The sequence below is a fragment of the Chiloscyllium plagiosum genome, unplaced genomic scaffold (genome assembly GCF_037043375.1).
Source record: "Chiloscyllium plagiosum isolate Xiang-an unplaced genomic scaffold, Cpla_swu_hap1 HiC_scaffold_26, whole genome shotgun sequence".
Taxonomy (NCBI): domain Eukaryota; kingdom Metazoa; phylum Chordata; class Chondrichthyes; order Orectolobiformes; family Hemiscylliidae; genus Chiloscyllium; species Chiloscyllium plagiosum.
Genome location: NW_028270164.1, coordinates 16,362,842 through 16,379,758, shown reverse-complemented (window position 1 = coordinate 16,379,758; position 16,917 = coordinate 16,362,842). Strand labels below are relative to the sequence as shown.

General features: G+C 40.5%; 1 protein-coding gene across 1 annotated transcript; it reads right to left on the bottom strand.

Annotated features, from left to right (window-relative positions):
- Positions 1-128: 128 nt before the first annotated feature.
- On the bottom strand, positions 129-15,185 carry LOC122563100 (gastricsin-like). Its single transcript, XM_043716530.2, has 9 exons — positions 15,054-15,185; positions 14,638-14,803; positions 12,882-12,999; positions 12,661-12,779; positions 10,405-10,604; positions 9,523-9,645; positions 7,611-7,752; positions 6,283-6,381; positions 129-1,413 (listed from the first exon to the last, which is right to left on the bottom strand). Exons 1-9 carry the CDS (start codon positions 15,122-15,124, stop codon positions 1,258-1,260), a joined length of 1,194 nt encoding a protein of 397 aa, XP_043572465.2. The 5' UTR covers positions 15,125-15,185; the 3' UTR covers positions 129-1,257.
- Positions 15,186-16,917: the final 1,732 nt, after the last annotated feature.

Genomic DNA, 16,917 nt, shown 5'->3' with positions numbered 1-16,917 from the left:
TGGCTTGGTTGTGTGCAAAGCTAAAGCTTTATGCTGTTATTTTTACTATAACCAGAGACAGCACAAAGATGCTAGGCTGAATGGACTTCACTATTGCTCCATGTCGAACAGAAGAATAAGACAATGACTTTGTTTTGCGGCAATTTCGTTTATATTTCAAATATTGTTTCACAGCAACAAGCGGTAAAACCATTGAACCTTTTAACTTCAGCACATTAGAGGTGAACATTTCAGCAAATAGGCAGGGTGGATAGCCAGAGATTAGATTTTTAAAAGCAAAGTATTGCAGGAGTTTTGAATTAAAACACAATAAGATGGAAATACTCGAACACGTCATGATTTGGAGATGCCGGTGTTGGACTGGGGTGTACAAAGTTAAAAATCACACAACCACCTGATGACGGAGCAGCACTCTGAAAACTAGTGCTTCCAAATAAACCTGTTGGATTAATGCCTGGTGCTGTGATTTTTAACTTCAAATAAATCAGGCAGCATCTGTGTGGAGAGAAACAAAATAAACATTTCAGGCCAACAGTCTTTCATTATAATTAGGAAAAGTTCGAGATGTGTCCTATATAAATATGGGCCAGCCTGATGGCTCTGTGGTTATTACTGCTGCCTCACAGTGCCAGAGACATGGGTTCGATTCCAGCCTTGGGTGACTGTCTGTGTGGAGTTTGCAAGATATCCCCATGTCTGTGTGGGTTTCCACCAAGTGATCTGGTTTCTTCTCACAGTCCAGAGATGTGCAGGGTTTTTGCATGAGCCATACTAAATGTGGATTGCAGAGATATGGTGGGGATATGGGTCTGGGTGGGATGCCCTTTAGCGGGTCAGTGCAGATGATGGGCTGAATGGTCTCTATCTGCACTGTAGGGATTCTATGTAACAGGTTTTCAGCAAGTACAGGTACAGGAAAAGGGAGAATAAAAGGGAAAGTCTTTCACAAAGAAGAATGCAGGAGTGATTAAATGACAAAAAAACTGAGAAAAATATAACTCAATGGAACCCCACTAACCTTGAGTAAAATCTTGCCATCCATCTATTGTAAAACTCACTGGTTTAGACTTACACCTTGATACTTGGCTGTAAAGCTTTATTGCAGATCTGCTGTCTATTATAGAAGCTGGCTGATTTTCATCAAAATTGAAAGCAGTGCCAAAAAGACAGTAGGCCAAAGGACAAGAGAAATGAATGGTTTGAAAAGACCCCTGCTTTATATGCTGAAATATCAAACCGAATTTGAATAAATGCTTCTTAGGCAACTGGAGCGAAGCCTATTCTGTTGTTCCCTCTGTCAAAAACAGAATAGAATGCCCCAAGGAAGACATCACCCAGAATCCACAGCGGTCCATATCGGGTAGGGGCTGGGAGGTAGGTTGGTTCAAACCCAGCGGTACAATACCCATTGTTCTGTAAGATAATGAAATGCCATTAAGTTGCTTTTTTCAACAAATCGATTAACTTAAGTAAATATGTTCTTAGAAATTTATAATTTTCTGCATCAAGCCCCCAACTCCCATAATAGTATTTCAGTAGAATTCGAAGAAGTTAGCACTAAGACCATAAGACCATAAGACATAGGAGTGGAAGTAAGGCCATTCGGCCCATCGAGTCCACTCCATTTAGAAAGTAGTCCATGCTTGTATTCAATCATGGCTGATGGGCATTTCAACTCCACTTACCCGCATTCTCCCCGTAGCCCTTAATTCCTTGTGACATCAATTATTTATCAATCTCTGCCTTGAAGACATTTAGCGTCCCGGCCTCCACTGCACTCTGCGGCAATGAATTCCACAGGCCCACCACTCTCTGGCTGAAGAAATGTCTCCGCATTTCTGTTCTGAATTTACCCCCTCTAATTCTAAGGCTGTGTCCACGGGTCCTAGTCTCCTCACCTAACGGAAACAATTTCCTAGTGTCCACCCCTTCCAAGCCATGTATTATCTTGTAAGTTTCTATTAGATCTCCCCTTAATCTTCTAAACTCCAATGAATACAATCCCAGGATCCTCAGCCGTTCCTTGTGTGTTAGACCTACCATTCCAGGGATCATCCGTGTGAATATCCGCTGGACACACTCCAGTGCCAGAATGTCCTTCCTGAGGTGTGGGGACCAAAACTGGACACAGTACTCCAAATGGGGCCTAACCAGAGCTTTATAAAGTCTCAGTGGCACAACGGTGCTTTTATATTCCAACCCTCTTGAGATAAATGACAACATTGCATTCGCTTTCTTAATCACAGACTCAACCTGCATGTTTACCTTTAGAGAATTCTTGACTAGCACTCCCAGATCCTTTTGTACTTTGGCTTTACGAATTTTCTCACCGTTTAGAAAGTAGTCCATGCTTGTATTCTTTTTTCCAAAGTGCAAGACCTCGCATTTGCTCACATTGAATTCCATCAGCCATTTCCTGGACCACTCTCCCAAACTGTCTAGATCCTTCTGCAGCCTCCCCACTTCCTCAGTGCTACCTGCCTATCATTGGCAAACTTCGCTAGAATGCCCCCAGTCCCTTCATCCAGATCATTAATATATAACGTGAACAGCTGCTGCCCCAAAACTGAACCCTGTGGGACACCGCTTGTCACTGGCTGCCATTCCGAAAAAGAACCTTTTATCCCAACTCTCTGCCTTCTGTCAGACAGCCAATCCTCAATCCATACCAGTAGCTCAACTCGAACACCATGGGCCCTCACCTTGCTCAGCAGCCTCCCATGTGGCACCTTATCAAAGGCCTTTTGGAAGTCTAGATAGACCACATCCACTGGGTTTCCCTGGTCTAACCTACTTGCCACCTCTTCAAAGAATTCCAACAGGTTCGTCAGGCATGACCTCCCCTTACTAAATCCATGTTGACTTGTTCTAATCTGACCCTGCTCTTCCAAGAATTTAGAAACCTCATCCTTAATGATGGATTCTAGAATTTTACCAACAACCGAGGTTAGGCTAATGGGCCTATAATTTTCCATCTTTGTCTTGATCCTTTCTTGAACAAGGGGTTACAACAGCAATCTTACAATCATCCAGGACTTTCCCTGACTCCAGTGACTTTTGAAAGATCTCAACCAATGCCTCCGCTATTTCCTCAGCCACCTCCCTCAGAACTCTAGGATGTAGCCCATCGGGGCCAGGAGATTTATTAATTTTAAGACCTTTTAGCTTTTCTAGCACTTTCTCTTTTGTAATGGCAACCATACTCAACTCAGCCCTCTGACTCCCTTTAATTGTTGGGATATTACTCATGTCTTCCACTGTGAAGACTGACGCAAAGTACTTATTAAGTTCTCCAGCTATTTCCTTATCTCCCATCACTAGGCTTCCAGCATCAGTTTGAAGTGGCCCAATGTCTACTTTTGCCTGTCGTTTGTTTCTTATGCATTGAAAGAAACTTTTACTATCATTTCTAATATTACTGGCTAGCCTACCTTCATATTTGATCCTCTCCTTCCTTATTTCTCTCTTTGTTATCCTCTGTTTGTTTTTGTAGCCTTCCCAATCTTCTGATTTCCCAGTGCTCTTGGCCACTTTATAGGATCTCTCTTTTCCTTTAATACATTTCCTGACTTCCTTTGTCAGCCATGGCTGTCTAATCCCTCCCTGGATAATCTTTCTTTTCTTGGGATGAACCTCTGTACAGTGTCCTCAATTATACCCACAAACTCCTGCTATTTTTGCTCTACTGTCTTCCCCGCTAGGCTCTGCTTCCAGTCTATTTTCGTCAGTTCCTTTCTCATGCCCTCATAATTACCTTTATTTAACTGTAACACCATTACATCCAATTTTGCCTTCTCTCTTTCAAACTGCAGACTGAACTCTACCATATTATGATTGCTGCTTCCTAAGTGTTCCCTTACTTTAAGATTTTTTATAAAGTCTGGTTCATTACATAGCACTAGGTCCAGAATAGCCTGCTCCCTTGTGGGCTCCATGACAAGCTGTTCCAAAAAGCCATCCTGTAAACATTCCATGATTCCCTTTCTTTGGATCCACTGGCAACATTATTTACCCAGTCCACCTGCATATTGAAGTCTCCCATGATCACCGTGACCTTGCCTTTCTGACATGCTTTCTCTATTTCCCGGTACATGTTGCGCCCCTGATCCTGACCACTGTTAGGAGGTCTGTACATCACTCCCACTATGGTTTTTTTGCCTTTGTGGTTCCTCAATTCCACCCACACAGATTCCACATCATCCGATGCGATGTCATTCAGTGCCATAGATTTAATTTTGTTCTTAACTAACAAGGCAACCCCGCCCCCTCTGCCCACCTCCCTGTCTTTTCGATAAGTTGAAAACCCTTGGATGTTTAACTGCCAGTCCTGACCCCCCTGTAACCACGTCTCTGTGATGCCTACCACATCATAATCATTCACGATGATCTGTGCCATTAGTTCGTCTGCTTTGTTATGAATGCTACGAGCATTCAGGTAAAGTGCCTTAATGGTAACTTTTTTATCATTAGAGATATTGGAAGTCATAAGATGTCCTAAGTTATCCTTCCTTTTTGCTGCATTCCCAGTCTGCCTCAAGTTTAAATCCGCCTGTCCATATGCTATCCTGCTGCTTATCTTTCCATTTAACTCCATACTCCCTGTTGCTTTCACTTTCCCTTCCCCCAACTCAGAAGTTTAAAGTCCTACTGACCACCCTATTTATCCTCTTCGCTAGAACATTGGTACCTGATTGGTTCAGGTGGAGACTGTCCCAACGGTACAAATCCCCCCGGTTCCAAAACTGATGCCAATGTCCCATGAAGTGCAATCCCTCTTTTCCCACACCAATCCCTTAGCCATGTGTTTACTTCCCTAATTTTCTTATCCCTATGTCAATTGGCACGTGGCTCGGGCAGTAATCTGGAGATTATGACCCTTGAGGACCTGTACTTCAATTTCCTTCCCTGTGCTTGATAATCCCAAACAGATCCTCCATCCTAGCTTTGCCTATGTTGTTAGTCCCAACGTGGACCACAACAACTGGATCCTCCCCCTCCCGCTCCAATATCCTTTCAAGCCAGTTGGAGATGTCCCGCACCCTGGCACCGGGCAGGCAACACACCATGCGAGACTCCCGATCCGGCTCGCAAAGGATACTATCTGTCCCCCTAATTATAGAATCCCCTATAACAACTACTTGTCTTTTTGCTCCCCCCTCTTGAATGGCCTTCTGCACCATGGTGCCGTGGTCAGCTGGCTCATCCTGTCCAGAGCCCTTTTCCTCATCCGTACAGGGAGCAAGAATCTCATACAAGGTCAAGGGCTGAGGCTCCTGCACTCCTGAACTCCGGTTCCCCCTACCTGCCTCACTTACAGTCACACTCTGATGTCCCTGATCACTAACTGAATGTGAATTACTTAATCTCCCAGGTGTGACTGCCTCCTGAAACAAAGCGTCCAGGTAACTCGCCCCCTCCCAGATGTAGCAGCTTTGAGGCAAATACATCAATGGAGATAGGAAGGCGGAGGAGCAAGAGGCAAAGTCTTTGACAGGAAGGATGGCAGGAGGATTCTGAAACATAACCAGAAGGAATCCACTTGTTCTACATCCTAATACATTTTATAACTGAATGTACTGATTATGTAGTGAGGAATAAAACTTGTCAGAGTTTAGAAAATGATTTCCATGCTTCATTCAATGTAAATACAAAGCAGCCACTAAAGGGAGCTCATTGGTTATTGATCAAGGCTCAAAGATGCCATACACTAGCACCATTCTCTAATCCACCTAGGGAGAGTGGGAGATGAGAATCTGTAAAACTGTACTGAGTTGAAATCTTCTGAGGTATCTGGGATAGAATTTACAATATGGAGAAATGTGCGGGACAAGTGGCCTCACAGCTTCACAGTAATCGAAATGCAATATTGAGTGCAACACGCTTACCGCGCATGAGAGATGAGGGTGAGCGATGTGCATTGCAAGCAGAAAAGCATGATTCTCCTTTTCTCTAATGTTACACCATTAAAACAGATGTCTGCCATAGCCATTCTCAACCAACTTTAATAGGGACAGGGATCCCTCGTGATTATTCTTGAACATGCTGATTTTAGTCACCTCACCATTGTTTGCTGTGTGTCAACTGTCTAAGCGCTAAGGTTGGAAATTCTTCCCTCCTTGCAGCATCTCCTTCAAATATACCTCATTGATGAAGCTTTAGGCCATCTGTACTAATGTTGCCTCATGTCACTTGGTCACTTCATAGAACTCACAAAGTGCTTTAGAATTTTTTATTACATTCAACAGCCTGTTTAGATCTAAGATATAGTTAGTACATGCATACCTGAAGGATGTATACTGATGGTGGAAGTGTAAACTCAGCTCCATTGATCGCAAAGGTCAAAGAAGGCATGTTGGCGATATTGTTACAGTTGACAACAAACTGTGAAATAGAGCAGGCAACATTCATTCATGATTGATTAGTACAAGTGGAAAACATAATATTTTTCACAAACAACCTGCCAAATAGTTTATAAAATCCAAACTGGAAATGGTGCTAATGTGAGAACCTCGAAAGGCCCCCATTATCTATTCTATATCCATCACATTAATATAAGAAACTCCACTGAGGTATTCGGATAAGAATATAGTGTAAAATGAATGGTTTCAATATTTGATCTCTCTAGTTGTCTTAAAATCAGATCGATAGGTGCAGAATTTAAAGTTGGAATGGTAACAAAACTGTCAACATTCATCATCATATTGAAACTGATAGCAGTTTATGGTGCCAGTTCGTGCAGTTAAATGGGGGTAATACAGAACTTTCAGTCTGTTATTCATTGCTTAATGTAAAATTCCACTTTTAAGGTCCATTCTCATTGCAAAAACTCACAGACACAATGCCCATTGAATAAGGTAAGTTTTAAATAGTGTGCTCCAAATTATAAACAGTGGTTATAAATATTGTTGAACATGCTCTGTGGGACAGGAAAACCAATTTTGCATTTGCAGAATGTCAAATGTCTCCACTCCATGATAAAATTGTCATATCTTAGACCCTTTCTGAGTTTGTCTGTATTTCAGCTTCTATCTTAAGCTCACGTGTAAATCTCAACTTTTATTTTACATCCTGTTAAATTCTAGAATGATATGGAATGGTGCTCGTAAACCTATAACACCTGGCTTAAGGCTTGGTTTTAAATTAAATTAACGTTATTAGGCCAGTTCCCACAATATTTCTGAGCATGCAGCAGCCCCAATGTAATCAGATGCACTCTTGAGGAAATGAGGTTCAATCTAATTTAAATTCAGATCTTTAGAGCTACCAGAGGGATGAAACTTTAACTCTATCATCTTGAATTGAATTCAAGTCCACGTCACAGATCTGAATGGGTACTCTAGTGGCCTAATCCACTGTGTAATCCCATTCCCCTATAAATACCATTTGACAATCTCATTTCTTAAAAACTACACTTAGTTAAATAGGACATACGTGGTTTGGAAACAGACGTTTTCAGTAATTAATGCAGTATTATTTAATTGCAATAAATATGACCAGATATGCACTAATGATAAATTACAGCAATTGATCTGTAGTTTGTTGGCATGGCGCAACATTCCCAAATGTGCTGATGGCCCTTTGTTCAATGAGTATCTCTAACGAGAACTCACCTCACCATTCTGGTCTGAGGCACCGATTTCCTGCAACAATTCCTTTAAGTATTCATTTGGAACTGTGATTAGTGATGTTCCAGTGTCAACGATAGCTTGGCAGCCTTGGTAACAGAAAGCAGGCTGTCCATTGAGAAGCACACTGCAAGAGACAAGCGTTTATTATATTTCTAGAAGCAAAACCAAAGCAGTTACTTGGGAATGCAGTGCAGTTGAGCAATACGTAGAATCACAAAATCATCACAGAATTATATAGCATACAACAGGACAATTTGGCCCATCATGCAATTGCAGGCTACTCAAATGACCTATCCAATTAGTCCCACATGCTGTCCAAAGGATTTCCCATTTCTCCATTCTGTTGAGTACATCTGAAAAGTTTTTCCTACTTCCCATCCAAGCCATCATTACCGCTTTACTGGATGAAAGGCAATATAAGAGGCAGTTTTGTGCCATATACACACTGTCAATGTATTTATCACAAACTGCCCTAACTTATTTCATACAAACTCCTGGCAATCAAAATATGACTTTCATGGAATTTTGTGATTTTGCTTAAATTTAATGTGAAGCACAATTCCTGAACTAATTGTAAACCTTTCTGTAATACAGTAATACATAACAGCCATGAGCATAGTGAAAGGCAAGTGGCCTACTCCTGTTACTTTTCTCTATGTTTCTACATTTGATCATTTCGGAAAAACTAAAGAAAAGGTAGTCAGAAGTATTGGCATTCATAGAGCTCCATGCTGGAATCAGTTTTTATCGATATAAAAATTCCATAAACTTCAAGCCTGCAAAAGAAATTCTGTTAATTCCAAATATGGGTTGCTATTCCCTAATCTGGCAGCCTCTAGTCCATCACCCTCTGTGGTTGATACGCACAGTCGTTCTGGTTTTCCCTATAGTGGCTGTGCATCAAGCTTTATTCATATTACTTCTTGACCAGTTTGGATATTCTAAATCCTAATTTCTGGTTTTCAACTGGTAAATCATTCATCCAACAGGCTGATTGATACAAGTCAAGGTGAGTTTGCAACTTTTAATGTATTTGTGCATTGAACACACTTGACCTCCCATGATTTTGCAAATTCTCAGTTCTGGCAAAGGACAACTCAAGAGGCTGCTAGATTAAGGATGTACCTTCTATTATGAATGTTAAAAAAAGGTCCCCCTTAAATCAAGCAATACAATTAAAAAGTTGATCCAAGCAAATTGTGCCTTTTGCTTGAGAGTTGAAACTCTATGTGATGTGATTTGGGATTTTAGGATGGAAGACAGCCATTAGAGAGGTGTATGCAGTGGGCGGTTTCCTTTTACAATAAGTGATTAAAGAAAATAATACAAATATGACTAGATTCAAGAGGTAGCAAGGGGAAAGAAGAAGAGGTTTGAATATATTCAAGATTGAATATATGAATGCATAAGATTCAGTTTAGTTTAACTTTGTGTGTGCTTGTGTGTGGTGGGGGGAGGGGTCGGTGTTGGTTATTTCCACTTTCCTTTTAACACAAGTTCCTTGTTTCCCTGAATGAAATCTCAAGTGCTGTATAAAATATGGGAGCACAACGAAAACAGTTTCAAATACGAGTGCATTGAATCTCAATGCATTTTCTCTCTCTTGCAGCAGCCAGCAATCTACTTTTTATGACTGGTGAATATCTATTAAAATAGCAGATAAAAGAAATTCATACAAATATTTGATGGCACATATGCTGGTAACTGCACAGTATTGTTTTGAAGTTAGAATTTTATTTTGCAAAATTAATAAAAACATTTTTAAAAAGTGAAACAACAATGCTGCTTTTCTTTGGGAACATGTGACCAAAGTGCACTGTTATCCTCTGGGGTCTTGGTAGCCAGTACCAGATATTGAGTGAACTGTATTGTTCCTGACATTCCCATCACTTACCCTTGAATGGCAATGTTCCAGTATAGTTCTTGAATAACAGGAGCCCAGTGAATCTGACCTGAGTAAATACCATGGTCAATCCCTCCAAATAGCACTTCACCTCCATCTTGACTATTTGGATACCTGGAAGAAATGAAATATTTCAGGGTGACTCAATGCAACTAGTGGGTCAGTGCCACACTTCTCATTCACTGTCTAACTCCAGACTGAAACTCAAATCCCTCTTACCTCCACCCTTCTGAACCAGAGGTGTGAGACTTTTTGGAATTCTCCAACCTAGAGTTGTGGATGCTCTGTCATTGAATATATTTAAGGCTGAGGTAGGGACATTTTTTGACTCGAGAGTGGAGATGGGGATAGGATGGGTTGATGGGCAAAGGACAAAGAAAAGCCAAGATCTTACTGAATGGCAAATCAGGTCCTGGGGGGTGGGGGTTGCCTTTTGCAGCTTTAATTTCTTATGTTGTTGTAATTCGTGATATACAAGTCAATGTGGTCCCTTAAAATCATGTTTTTACACAATTATGGTCTATCGGCCAATCCCTGTTTTCAACTATGAAATGCTGTACGCATATTAACAATTAATCCCAATTTTTCACCCCCAAGTGAGTGATTTTCTTCCTGGTACCTTGTAACTGGATGCAAGGGATCATGCAGGCAACATGGACTATGTTGCCATGATAAATGTGAGTTTAGGACAATTCCACACTAAACAGACAGCTAGTTTTCCATTTTCCATTCAACATTCAAGTTGTCGAGAATTACTATGGAATGCAAATTTTCTCACCTCTGCTTTCCTAGCAGCTTGGTGTTGTTCTAAATGATTCACAAAATGCTATTGAAAATGTTGCGATCTGTAGGCCTTTAACACTTACACATTACCTGCTCAAGTAGACCGAGAACAAAGGCTCTTCCAGTAGATTTTCTTTCAGCATGTTGTCAAACACAGGCATGGCCCCTCCTCCTGAGAGAGCTGGGTACGACAGACCGAGGATTCCATCAAACGGAGCGTAATAAAAATTACTGCCTGGCTCATTTTCACTGAGGCCCAGCTCCTGTTTTGAAATTGATATGCCAGCAACCTTGAGAAGGAGAGAAATACCAAGAATTACAATGAAGTTGGGGTGAGGGTCAGAGGAGGGTGGAGTGGATCATCGGGAAGGAAAATGGACAGGTATGTCAGGTCAAGAGGGCAGTGCCGAATTGGAAGGTTGGATTTGGGACAACGTGGGGGGCGGGGGAAATGAGAAAACTGGTGAAATCCACATTACTCCCGTGTGGTTGGAGTGTGGTGGAAGATGAGGCGTTCTTCCTCCAGTCATCGGGTGGTAAGGGTTTGGCGGTGAAGGAGGACCAGGACTTGCATGTTCATGGCAGAGTGGGAGGGGGAGTTAAAATGTTTGGCCACAAGGACAACAGGGTTGTTTTGTGCATGTTAGCTAGTGAACTGAGAGCACATGAAAGTCTGATGAGTAGTGAAGCTCCATTGGCAGATAGTGAGCTGTGTTACCAAAGTTGCAACACTTACCTGAACCCCAGTGAACTCACAGACTTGAAATCATTTCCTGATTTTGCTGTAGGTTTATAATGAATGCATTTTTTTTTTGTTTTAGATGCATCCATCACAGCACATTTGGTACCCATCTTATTTCTCAATCAGAAGTTAGTGACTGTAAGCTGCACTCCAAAGTTAAAGCTCAGAACATTATACTGGCACATCAGTGCAGCACCAAAGAATGCTTCAGTATTGGAGGTGTCATACTATGAATGAGACAAGGACTACTCTGCCCTCTCAGATTGGTGTAACAAATCCCTTCAAATATTTTGAAGGTGAGCAGGGGATGTTCTGACCAATATTTCAGTGGCATGACAAATAAAAATATCTTTTGATTATATCACACTTCTGTTTTGGGAGCTTTCTATTCAGAAATTGACTGCTGCGTTTTCTTCATTACATTATTTCAAAGTACTGCATTAACTGTATGATGCTGTGAAATATTTGGAAGACTTGGTAGATGCTATATATTTGCACTTTTTTTTTACTTTTTGACCATGAAGACAATGTTGCTGCATTGAATCGATATGAGATGATGCTCGTTAGGGATGCCCATGACCGAGCGGCACAAAATGGTCGACAACTGCCCTGAGAAGCTCAGCAGAACATGGCCGACAGTAGTTAGAGCCTGTGGGAAAACACTTGCTTCAGGTAGTCTCAGCAAGTCGAACAATAGCAGAAATGTTTAAGCAAGGTCACTGCCTGGGATGGAATGTACGACTGTAGTCACATACGTACATGAGAATATTTCACACTAGCTAGTTACTTTTCTTTAATTATTTAGTCAATCTGTTACTATATTAAGAGTAGGTTTTAGTTAAAATCTTTCAAATAATCATAAATGTATATTCCAAAGTAGTTATAGATCCACTTATGTACAAAAATCACCAAAAGCATTGGAGGAAAAGATTCAAACCAGTTTCAGGTAGTAGAAGTGCCCCCCACCACAGCCAAGCCCCCCCCCCCTCCCCCCACTTAACAATTCAGAGGGTACAGAGCTTATCAGACCTTGGAATGTGAATTGATTGAACACATTGAGGTGCCAACTTGTTAGCTAAAGAATTCTGACATTAGGTATCACCACATGGCTTTGTTGGAACTGATCAAAAATCAATATTCTTCTGTATTCCCTGTGATGAGAAATTTAAAAGGTCCTGATCTAATTAATTGACATTTAAACACAGGGCAGCAAGCAAATTGCTGATATAGAATGTACCAAGGATCCAATCACAGTCGGATAACCCAGAGCTATATAATCAATAATACACATGGAGAGGGGATGTACTCTGCAGTTTCTGGGAGGGACAAGGAAAATGCACCAAATATGAATCTGCTTATACCAGGGTAGAGTGCATCAACACAGCCCTATGTGGAGTGTCTTGAGTACCTCTCCCTGCATGATACCGCTGTGGTTTGCATAAACTGCTGTGTGCCTGAACTTTGTCCAGGTTGAGTTGCTCCTACAACGCTCATGCGCATTGAAGCCTCAATACTGAGACAATATTATTGCACAAATTATATCTGATTGATACATTGAAATTAAGTGTTCAGTATGTCTTGGCAGCATTTTGTTTAATACTTACATTTACTGTATCATATCCAAAGTATCCAGACAGGCTACCGGAGCCATAAGAGAAACTGAATGTTTGTCCATTTGTAGTGAAAGTTGAGGACCGGGTTGGATTAAATCGAGCATGATTCCCTAAAAGGTAAAAACTGCTTCAGAATTCATATCCTATGGAAAGGAATCTGAGTTAAAGTTCTATTTGAAGGACTAATGACTTTGCAAGTTTTCTTCACTCACCGCATGGTGCACTGTTGCAGTAGATGGATGGGACCCAAAGGTTAGATGAGCCAGTGTCAAACAGGACAGTAAAACTCTGGGGTGGAGTACCCACAGTAATGGAACCATAGTAAAAACTCTAAACAACCAATTGGAAAATAAGAATTAGATTAAATTTATTCTGAATTTATTGCTACACGACCACAATGGAAACCAAAACATGTCCACAAAATAAAAACAATAGAAATTCATTTTCTGGTGAGTTCTTGAGTTTATCAAAATGATAATCATGCTTTGAGGCTACTACCTGTGGTGCCATGGTGTGTGTGAGGAGAGAAATCTCCCTTTAAATATGTTACAATCTGATGAGTCAGCTTGGGTCTGAAGGGGTGAAATTGACCGAGCTGCTGACCTGGAAGAGATAGATTTCAGATAATCACTGAACCAACATGTTCGTACAAGGAAGTTACTTTAACATGCAAGTGATTGCAGGCACTCTGCTGCTGTTGCTGTTTTATTCATTTGGTGGAATGGTTCTTGCCTTATCAGCAGGCTGAAGAATTCTAACCCTGAGTGGGAATAGGAAAGAGTGGAAATCGTAGGGAGAGAGATTCTTCCCTGCAAAGTGATGGAGTGATTCTAATCAAGTCAAGTAAGTTGACTTACTAATGGGGAAAGTGCAACTTCCTCATTATTTTGTGTTGATGCATAAGGCACGTCAATCTGAATGTAACTGCATGTTGGTTAGCATGTTCTGTGAAAATAAAGTAGCCTCACATCACCAAGTCTTATTGACCTATCTCCCAGATTAAAGAAACAAACATATGAAGGATATGCATATTTGATGGTGAAAACAAGGAGCACCATTGATAAACTGCAAGGCACACGTCATGCAAACAGATATGTAATAGCATCAGTCTCAAGCCTCCCGTAAATCTGAGACATTCCCTGAGGGTCTGAGCAAATGTTTTCAAAGCACTTTTTTACACAGAAGGTGGTACACACATGGAATGAGTTACCAGCAGAAGTGGTTGAGGGGGTTACATTAAGAATATTTAAAAGGCATTTGGACAAATACATGGATAGGAAACATTTAGAAGGATATGGGTCAAATGCAGGGAAGAGTGGAGTTAGAGTGGATGGATGTTTTGGCCAGGGTTGAACAATTTGCGCCAAAGGGCCTGTCTCTATGCTGAAGGACTTGATTACTTTATGACACTGTATTAGTGGTGACCTCACCCCCACCCTCACCCCCATTTTCTTGGTCTAACTTCTAACAATCCTTTGTCTTTTCCAGGAAGACAGTTTGCCCCTGCTTGCAAAATTATGGTGATCTGAACATCTAAAGAAAGTTAATTTTAGAAGGAGTTTGAATATCGTTGGTTACTGGATGAAACACCTTAGTCTGGAAGGCAACTTCATCAAATACAAGTTTGTAACAACAGTCAATGCTCACGCTGAGGAATACTCTGGTTCTCTACTTTGAACACCCTATCAGCATTAAGCCAAGCATAGTGTCAACTGGTAGGAGAGGTAGTTAACTTAGATGCTAGCATGCGGGCCAAATCAGATCTGAGACAGACAGATTTTTAATTAGTAAGGGAATCATGGGTTATGGGCAAAAGGGAGGAAAGTGGAGTTAAGAATTATCAGATCAGATCTCATGGAATGGTACAGCAGACTCAAAGGGCTGGAAGATCCTATGTCTTTTGGTTCTGGGGTTTAAATAACCTATGACATTTTAACGCTTTTTAAAATGAACTTTCTTTAAACTTACATTCATGGAATTGAGAAGTGGCTCATTCCCTGTCTGCGATTGGTAGTCAGGGTACAAAGCTCTGTATTTCAAGGCAGGATCATATCTGTGCGTTTCTAAGAAATGCTTCAGCTCCCCGTTCTCCTTCAGGATTTCCCGGATAGACTTTCCCCTGTGTAAACGCATTCTGAAAGAGTAAAGAGTGAGTGCTGGTCTGAGCATCTCTTCGAACAAATTACACATCAAAAGCAGCAACATATAGTCAATCTCGTTGGAGTTTAACCAAACTGAACAGGATCAAATATATCACATGCAGGAACATTTCCTTAATCAAACCCTAAATGAGTAAACTCTATACAATATATTGGAATATAACAAGTGCCCGATGCACACAGTGATGCATGTGTCCGCTGATAGAAATTTGTTTAATGACCAACCTGTAGAGACATTCAGAGAGCTGAATACACATCAGTGAAAGTATCAACCACTTCATGCTGGTCCTTGTCATGGGTTGCAGAGAGCTATAGACGAGCAGAAATGATTTGCACAATTTCTTCAGTTGTGCTAGAGACTGATAGAGTCTGGATGGTTTTATACCTGTGATCAATAAATGATTTGCTTCTCACCTTCATTAATGAAACAGTATCACAAACTGATAACTAAATTGTTTTACTTTTTTATATAAAACAAATAGCATTAAGATGTTTAAATAGTCTTTAACCTTGAACAAAATGATAAGGTTGAGCAATACAAGATTAAAGACTAACCAGATAAGAATGGAACAGTTAGTCTATCATCAAATATCTATATGCTCTCAAAATCTAGAATGCAAGGCAACTTCAGATTCTGTTTGTATAGGTGCATGTGTTGAATTATTAAGAGGAATAAGCATTTATGTTTCCATTTTATAAATTAAGTGTGTTAAACAATTTTGCATAATAATTGAACAAGATTTGTTTGTAATAAATCAGTAATAAGAAACCTGGTTTGTGGATCTTTTTATTTTAAGTCTAAGATAAAGTAAGTATACAATCAGGAGCCAGGTAAGACGATTAACTTTATTTGGAGACCCACAGAGTAGTGGTACTAAAGAAAGAACGTGCACTCATCCCACTTCAGTTCCAATAATGTAACAACATTCAAAAGAATATGGAGGAATAAATAGCATAAATAGAAATAAATATGTATGACGTGATAGTCAATTCCGAGATGTGATTGTGAAGCGACCAAAGCTGCAACCTACATATTTAAAGGTGTTTGACATTTCTGAAGATAGGGATCTAGGATAAGGTGGTGGGGTACCTCTGTTAATTAAGAATGGTGCTAATATCACAGTGAGCAATGAAATTAATTTAGAAGATCAATATGTGAAATGAATTTGTGTTGTGTTAAGAAATAGTAAAGGTAAGAAGTCAGTTGTGGAACTTATCTACAGATCCCTTGACAACAGCTGCACAACTGGACTGAGGATGGAGGAAAAATGATGGGTCTTGTAAGAGGGGAACTGCAATAAACTCTGGTGATTTTAATCTGCACATAGAATGTGCTATGGCATGGAGACTCCTCAGATGCTGTCTGGCCTGCTGTGCTTTTCCAGCACCACTCTAGTCTAGACTATGGCATAGAGACAGACAGCTAAACAACCTTTCTACCTCTGTATTAGCAACATTGTAAAATTAAAACCTTCAAAGACCACAACAGTTACTCCAATGGTTCCTAACCAAACTTTAGAATAACCATTCCCAGATGATGTGAATAATTAATTCCAGGCATGATTTTGTGTCTTAAACAAAAGACTCAACAATTTATTAAATAGGTTATAACTGTAGCAGAGAAAAATGAAACAACAAGGTAATCTAATTAATGTCCATAGTTTAAACTTAAAGCTTTCATTTAAAGCCCCTATTCACACATAAGACAGACAGACAAACAAACACAGTTAAGGAATAAAGCTGATTCCTTAAATGGTTTTCATGATGCGTTGTTTCACGGGCATGGATGAGGGCTCCTTGGCGCTCTTCTAGAAATATTAATCCTGGTAACTTTCTCAGTTCACTCAGGTAAAGGTAGTGAATCCTCTAACTCAGGTTTCCACTTTTTGACCTTCCAGAAGCTGTGGTGGGAGATTAGGCAGGAAGCTTTCAAATCTTTATTCTGTTTGACCAGTAGCCAAATTCGTCTTCCAGAAAAGAAACAAATGCAACTCTGGTTCCACCCTGAGAGACTGACCGTCTTTTCCTGACTCCTTAATTGCCATTCAATATCTGCCGTCTGCTTGAACATCGCAGACCTGCCAGAACC

Coding starts and splice junctions, on each gene's coding strand:
- LOC122563100 (XM_043716530.2), bottom strand. CDS start 15,124: ATGACAAGGACCAGCATGAAGTGGTTGATACTTTCACTGATGTGTATT. Junction 9,646..10,404: donor TTCTCGGTCTACTTGAGCAG/GTAATGTGTAAG, acceptor CATTTCTTCCAG/GTATCCAAATAGTCAAGATG. Junction 1,414..6,282: donor CATCAGTATACATCCTTCAG/GTATGCATGTAC, acceptor ATTATCTTACAG/AACAATGGGTATTGTACCGC.